Source organism: Aquila chrysaetos, chromosome 15, assembly GCF_900496995.4.
Source record: "Aquila chrysaetos chrysaetos chromosome 15, bAquChr1.4, whole genome shotgun sequence".
Classification (NCBI taxonomy): domain Eukaryota; kingdom Metazoa; phylum Chordata; class Aves; order Accipitriformes; family Accipitridae; genus Aquila; species Aquila chrysaetos.
The window spans coordinates 1,572,387-1,579,713 of record NC_044018.1 but is presented as its reverse complement, the minus strand read 5'-3'; the positions used below and the strand labels follow the sequence as shown (position 1 = coordinate 1,579,713).

At 57.6% G+C, this 7,327-nt stretch overlaps 1 protein-coding gene across 3 annotated transcripts in view; it reads right to left on the bottom strand.

The window, feature by feature from the left end:
* Nucleotides 1-271: 271 nt before the first annotated feature.
* Nucleotides 272-7,327, bottom strand: part of POMC (proopiomelanocortin) — a 19,267-nt gene continuing 12,211 nt past the window's right edge. Inside the window, exons 1-4 of one of the 3 annotated variants that reach the window (XM_030037704.1) lie at nt 5,538-6,528; nt 3,802-4,316; nt 1,867-2,067; nt 272-1,247 (exon numbers count right to left, since the gene is read on the bottom strand). In XM_030037704.1, the coding sequence (XP_029893564.1) occupies nt 603-1,247; nt 1,867-1,995 (774 nt within the window). In that variant the 5' untranslated portion in view covers nt 1,996-2,067; nt 3,802-4,316; nt 5,538-6,528 and the 3' untranslated portion in view covers nt 272-602. Of the gene's footprint in view, nt 1,248-1,866; nt 2,068-3,801; nt 6,529-7,327 lie in introns of those variants that run through there. The other 2 variants (XM_030037703.1, XM_030037702.1) reach the window with 2 other exon arrangements.

The following is a 7,327-nucleotide window of genomic DNA, read 5'->3' as shown; positions in this document are numbered from 1 at the left end:
CAGGAGCTGGGCCCCGCCAAAATGCAGCCCCTGGTGCCTTCTTTGGGCTGGCTGCAGCGAGCCCACCCTTGCTGGAGCCCCATGGCCGGCTCCTGTGAAGCTCCCAAGCTGGGGGTGCAAAACTGTTCTTTCTCCCCCCACCCTAAAACATGGTCCCCAGCACTTTCCCAGCCATGTCTCTTTACCCCGCAGCTGCGGGATTTTACTTTGCAGTTATCTTTTCTGCCCCTTTACAAACCCCAGAGATGTTGCTGACACCTGTTTAGCTTGCAAAAAAATGTATTGTTATTTTCTTTTTTAGAATTCTTTTAATCTATCATTTACAGTATTGTACAGCTCAGTGAAAATATGAAAATCATCCAGCGTGCTCCAAACTGGGCATCATCCCCGCTCCCCGTGCGTGTCCAGTGGGTGCGGCAAAGCGGTTGATGTCTTTATCCCTAACCTCTTCCCACCCAGAGAAACCCGGGAGCGGACCCGTTCGGAGTACTGATTAAGAACGACATAACGAGTGATCTCTAAGTGAAACACATGCCAGCGGGACACTAAAGCTACGGGGAGGGCTGGTGGAGGGGGTGGGATGCCCCTCGGGCTCTCCCCCATCACTGCCCCTTCTTGTAGGCGCTTTTGATGATGGCATTTTTGAAGAGAGTCACTAGAGGGGTCTGGTTGTGCTCCGAGGTCATGAAGCCCCCGTAGCGCTTGTCCTTCAAGGGCGCGTGCCAGCCGAAACGGCGCGTGCGGTAGGAGCCGCCGGCCGCCTTCTCCTCCTCCTGGCCTTCCTCCTCCTCCTCCTCCTCTTCCTCCTCGGACGGTGCCCCGGTGCCGCCGAGCGCCAGCTCCCGCCTGAACTCCAAGGGGTAGCTCTCGGCCGACTCTTCCTCCACCCCGTTGGGATAGACCTTGATGGGTCTCCTCTTGCGTCCCACCGGCTTTCCCCAGCGAAAGTGCTCCATGGAGTAGGAGCGTTTGCCTTCCTCCCGCTCCAGCCCCGTTCCCTCCTCCTCCTCGCGGCGGGACGGCGGGACGGCGGGCAGCGATGCCGGCGGTGGGTTGCCCCCCGCCGTCTCCTCCCGTTTGTGCCCCCCGCCGCCGCCGCTGCTGCTGTTCCTCCGGCCGAACTTGTTCCAGCGAAAATGGCTCATGACGTACTTGCGGATGCTCTCGGAGAGGGGCTGGAGGTGCCCGTTCCCCGGGTAGACGGGTGCCTCGGCCGACAGGTCGGCTCTGCACGCCACGGCACACGCCTGCGTGGGGCAGGGAGATGTGCGGGAAAGGTGAGCACGTGGCCGGGTATCCCCTGGGAGGGGGGGGGGGTTCACGGGGGGGGCTGCTTGCATGGAGCGGGATGTTTCACAAGACGTTTTCACGCTCGTGCCGGTGCCACCCCCTTAGTCGGGAGCTTTGAGGGCTGAGCCTGGAGCATCATGCCCGGGCACCAAACCGGCCCTGGGTGGCTGGAAACAGTGCTGGGGGGGGGACACACAGCCCCCACGGTGGGGTCCCTGGAGCAAACTCGGCACCCGCACAAGGCGAGCCGCCGCACCGTCCTGCCACCACCACCCTCTGCAAGCACCCCTGGGCGCGGGGCAAAGCCGATACCCAAATTAGCTGGTTCATCCCGTGCAGGAGGGCCGCTGCAAGCGCAAAAAATAATTTTAGCATCATCCCCCAGCGTGAAGCCAGCAGGCACGAGCCCACCAATGCCTGCAGCTCGTTGGGTCCAAAGCATCGCCCCACATTGCTGCGGGTCACCCCACGGTGTCGGCATCCCCATCGCCTCCTCCCCCAGCCCCACCGCGCCGGTCCCTGGGGGGAGTCAGAAACCGAAGACAACTGGAGGGCAGTCCCCATCCCCAGGCTCACCAAAATGCTGGCCTCGCTGGTGAGGTCCTGGCACTTGCTGCTCTCCCAGCACGGGCCGCTGGCGCCGGCAGGGTGCCAGAGCAGGAGCCCCAGCACCACGGGCAGGATGCTCCACACCGCGCTCGGCATCCTGGCCGGGGGTACGAGGCTGGGCTCGCACGAGGGATGCGAGGGGCTGCGGGCCCAGAAACCGTGCAGGACCTATGGGGGAAAAAAAGGAAAAAAAACCCACCGACCCTCTTTTATTTTTCCTTCAGGAGATTCTTTAATGCTTTCTTTGATGCGTCCGCCTTACCCTTTCTTACTCTTTCCCTTTTCTAAGTCGCCTCTGTTGGGGTTGCAGGAGCGGGGTCCCCTCCTGCGTCCCCCAGCCCTGTCCCTTCCCGCGGGGCTGCAGCTTTGCCTGTCCCCCGGGACCTGCGTTAGTGCTGCAAACCCCTCGTTCTGCAAAGCTTTCCTCCCGCTTCAAGCTCGTTGCAAAGGGATGCACCTCCCTACACCCCAGGAGCGTGGGGTTGATTTTGCTGGAGGAGAAACTGAGGCAAAGAAAAGGGAAGGCAACACCTGCAGCTGCCTCCCTGCCTGCACCCGCATCGCTCTGCTCCTGCTCAGCCGCTCCAGAAAATGGGCAAGGTTCCCTCCTGCCTCTTCCTTTTGCCTTCTGAACCGAAAGGCGTCTCTCTGGATCCCAGGTCTTTTGTCACTGCTACCGCAGGTGACAATCGCTCTCAGCGGGGATTGCTGCCGCCTCCTAAGAACCCCATAAAGATGAGTGATGCTGCAAGGGCAAAGCGTTGGGGAGCTGTCTTGAGGTTTCATCCTTTGCCAACCACTCGCTGCTTGCGAGCTGAATCCTCTAAAAAATATGTGCTCCCTCCTAACCTGTCCTGCGATGCCCCTCGAGCAGCTGCAAAACTCCTGCGTGGTGGGAGACACAACTGTAAATAATATTAAATTAGGATTAGAAGAGTAAGACGTGAATGTTTTACATTAAATCATATTGAAGTCTGTTGCTTGGCTTTTGGGAAGGGCTATGGCAAGTGCTGGCGGTGTTTGGGACAGAGCATGCCCCAGGGGCTGCCAAAATTAACCCAGGATCCAGTTGAAACCTTGGGGCTGAACTAGCTGTTGCTGCTGTGCCATCAAGGATGAGGTTGGGGTTGTTTCCCGGACACCCATGGGACCTGGCTCCAGGGTCCCCAAGGATGCCCAGGTTGCTTCTCCTCTGCAAACCCCAACTCTTTCTCAAGCAGCCGTATTTAACTCAGCGTGGACTCACGTGTCTCACTTTCCCCCATGCTGTGGGAGCTCTACGGGAGGAAAACCCCATCCCACATTGAAAGAAAACAGAAGGAAAATTTAATTTTGTCCCAAAATGTGTGGCTGGAGGAGAGAGCTGACCCTTCCCTCTGGTGCAAGAGATGCCAGGTTGAACCTGGGTGGAGGGGAACTTTCTTTGGCAAAGGAAAAAAAGACCGTGATGGTTATGATAGCAAATAGAAGTTCAGAAAGGGGAATAAAACAGTGAGACAAACCAGATTTAAACACAAAGGTTGCTTTTCTGTCTTCTGCCTGAATTTGTGGGTGTCACTGCCTGGGATCCCCCAGCGCAGCAGCACCGAGGGTCTGGTGGGTGCACCGAGGGCAGCACCTCTGTAACACATTAACACGCAATAATGCAAATAAACCCAACAATAAACAGAGGCGAGAGGGCAATAAGCCGGAGGCAGGGAGGGAAGAGTGTGTTTTATTGCCCATCCCTCCCTGGGAAACCCCTGCCCGGCAGCCGTCCATCACAGCGTGTCACCCCCCCCCGCAGCGACCGGTCCCCACCATCCATCAAACCCATATTTTTGCAAACTTTCTTTCCCCCCACGCACCCCAAAACACATGGGGGAGACCCACAGGGCTTGGTCACTGGTTTTTGGGGCTTACCTGTGGTCGGGGTGGGAGCCCGACCGCTGCCACCGCACACCCTCCGTCCCCCTCTCCCGCACGCTCCCGGCGAGCGTCTGCCGCTCGGCCGCTGGTCCCGGCGGCTTTTTATATCCCCCCCCCGGCGACCGTATCTGCTGCATCTGCTGGAGGGAAGGAGGGGTGAGGGGGGGGACGAGAGGGACCATTCCGGGTACCGAACAAAAGATGAGCAAGCGACGGGCGTTCGCCGGATCTGACTCCGCGGCGGATGGAGGGATTAGCATCTCTCGGTGAACCGCAGCCAGCAAAGTTTTCCAGGCGATGCTGCTAATTGCGTTTGCAGCTTTGGAGCTGGAGTCGGGGGGGGATTGGATGGAAAGTCCTTCACCGGGTACCAGCCGGCACCGACGGCGGTGGATTTGGCATGGGTTGTTTATTACCGGCACGCCGGACAGGAGCATCCGTCACTCCTTGGGCTCAGGCGTGGGAGGGCTTAGTGCTCTGATGGGTGCTGAGGATTTGGGGTTGTCTTTCTACGGGATAAAAGGGGATTTAGTTAAAAGCAAAGCTCTCAGGACAGCAGTGGCTTCTCACCCCGGGCAGGGCGAACGCAGGCAGCGGGGATCTCTGCCTGATGTGCCAGGGAGTCCTCCAGCGACCAGTTCTGGGTTTAAAAGCAGCGGGAGAGAAACTTCCAGCTTGGGGGTGGCTTTTCCAGAGCATGGACCTGTTTACGTGGCTCGGCCAGGCTCACTGCTCCCTTTCTGCGCCCATCAAACCCCAGCCTCTCCGCTCCACTCGAGGTGGACCAGCTTTGGGCCGCGGACACTTCCCCTATTGCACAGCAGCCCGAAGCCCGGCGGGACTCATGTTTTCTATAGGTTTGGCCTTGGCCACTTGATGTGTAAGAGCAGTGGTGGCCTCCAGGAGGGTCCTTCATGCACCTTGGCCCAGTCTTGCACGGGCGAGCTAGAGGGATGCTCCATCCTCTGCAACGTGTTCAGTGCAGGATAGCACCTCGGGGCAAGCCTGGAAAGGGGCTGGGGGTGATGGGGGATCCGAGGGGGTTGGAGAGATGGGGAAACTCATCTGGTGCCAGGTTTCCAGCCCCCCCAGACAGCTGGCTCGTGCCTGGAGGGCTCAATTCTCTTCTTCCACCCAAAAGAGGGAGGCGATGTGCAAACCTCCCCTGCGGACGGCCGTGGTTTTGCTAACTCCTGACTCTGCCCTGGGGTGGTTTGGGGTAAAACCACATCCCAAAACCACACCAGGCCCCGTGCGGGAGGTTTAACAGCAGCAGGACAGTGGTCAGAGCTGGTTTACCAGGGTTTGCATGGCCTTTTACACCCAATGTCCAATGTGCTTGAGGCAGATTTGGCTCTGACCTTGCTCATCACCTCCGCTGGCTGCTCTCCACAAGCATCCCAGGGGGATGGCATCAGGATCAGGGGATGATTCTAAGATTTTAAGGTCTTTTTTTCCAGCTCTGGGCTTACCCAAGTGGAGAAACACATCTGCATCGGCATTTTTCCATCTCCAGCATGTAATGACAAGGTGGCCCTTGAAGGCTGAACCATCCTCCCGGAGCACCTAACAGTGATTTTTGTTGGGTTTGGGCTCAAGCAAGAGCTAGACATGGGTTATGAGCATCCCTCCCGCCAGCCCGTATGAAGCACAGTTGTTGATTTGCATGCTTATAAGACAAACTGCAGGACACGGCAAAGCCACACACGGAGGTTTGCCTGCGATCTTACCAGCAGGGACCAGATATGGTCTCGCCTTGGGTGGGCAAAACATTTGCTTCTATTTTACCCAACATGGTATTCTGTAGGGAAAGGAGTCACCCCAAAGGCATCCTCGCGGGGAGAGCAGCCCATAAGCAGGACACTGGGGCTGGAGGGACCTAGCGTGTGCTTAAGCGACTTCATCCAGACATCTGCCTCAGGGTGGAGATGATCCATCCTGGAGAGATCTCTGGAGATCCTCCTCTCTTTCCAACAGCCGGGGAAGAGGCTGAGAACAAACAAAAAGGAGGTGGGTTGTCCTTCAGCGGGCTGCAGACGTGTGCACCTCCTTGCCAAAGGATATTGGGGTGCAACAGATTCACCCGGGTACTCCGGGACTGCATGAAACCCTCCAGAGTGGATTACTAAAGAGGCAAAGCAGCAGAGGTTCAAGAAATAGCCTCTAGCATTTCAGTTTGGTTCACACCTTCTCCGGACCCGTCCTCCCCAAATCCATCTCCGAGCCATCTTGCCGCAGCGCCCACAACTGCGTCAGCTGCCTCCATCCTCCCTGACAGATCCCCCGATCTGCAATATTTTCCCATGACGGAGAGCTATTCTGAGATACTTTATGGCCCAAACCGGAGCTATGATTCCCACTTTAAAGGCTCTTTCATCTTCATTAGACCAATCTGAGTGGTTCATGTTTATAAGAAAGATGCGAAATCTGTTTAGGAAACCTCGTTGAGCAGAGCGGCTGCAGGTGAGGGGCTGAGATGAAGCATCCTCCGCCGCGGCTTCGGCAGCCTGTGCCGGATGCCTCCGTGCTCGCCAGCCTTGCAGCCAGTGCTTTCAGATCCCCCTCCCAGATTCGACGGCAGCCGGGGCTCAGCCTCCCTGCTCCCGGTGCTGGGGAACGCAGCATCCCTGGGGGATGTTGGTGCCCCAGCATCTCTGGAGGACGCAGGAGTTGTGACCTCCACCGCTGGGGTGCTGAAGTGACGGGGTCCCCCTCCCAGCGCAGGGCTGCTCCTGATGTTAACAGTAGGATACTCATTATATTTTATTACAGAGCTTATTTATCTTTTTTTCCAAAGAGTCTAGTGTGTAAATGATCAGTGGATGCAGCTAGCGCCCAGGCAGATGAAGGGGAGTGGTGGGAAGCCAAGATGACAAGAAAAGGACCTTCCAGCAGGGAGAAAGTACCATTAGAAGGAATCTCTTCTTTCTTCTCCCTGAGGAGGGGAGAGCTGAAGACCATCCAGGACCATATAATACACTGCAAGAGCAGCGTCCTCCAGCCCCTGCTCTGAGCGTGGCCGGGCCTCTGCTCCAGCAAAACACCCAGCGCTAGAGACCTCACTTTAGGGATGCCTTGAATGAGATCTGGTGGCTTCATCATGACGTTGTCTCCATAAAAGCCACACGCTCAGGACGTGCAACCCTTTCCTGGCAGGGCTGGGTGCGGGGGTGAGATGTCCATGGGTGAATGGGCTCGTTAGCCACGTGTTTTCTGGCCTTTCCATTTTAATTTGGAGAAGAGGTTGCACCTGGGTGTGAATGCGCTCTGGGTCTGGGTGCGAATGTCGCAGCTGTGCTCAAATCCCATGGGACGTGGGGCAGCCATCCCGCCGGGCTGTAAACACCAGCGTCACGGGGAAAAGAGGTGCTCCGGGGCTTGCAAAAACCTTGTGACGGCCACGTAGGTCTGTCCTAGGACCCACGCGTCCCTCTGGCACAGCCACGTGCCGTTGGGTGCCGAATCGGTCCCCTTCCCTCTGATCTCGGGACAGGTTTCCCGCAGTGGTTTGCAGACAGTT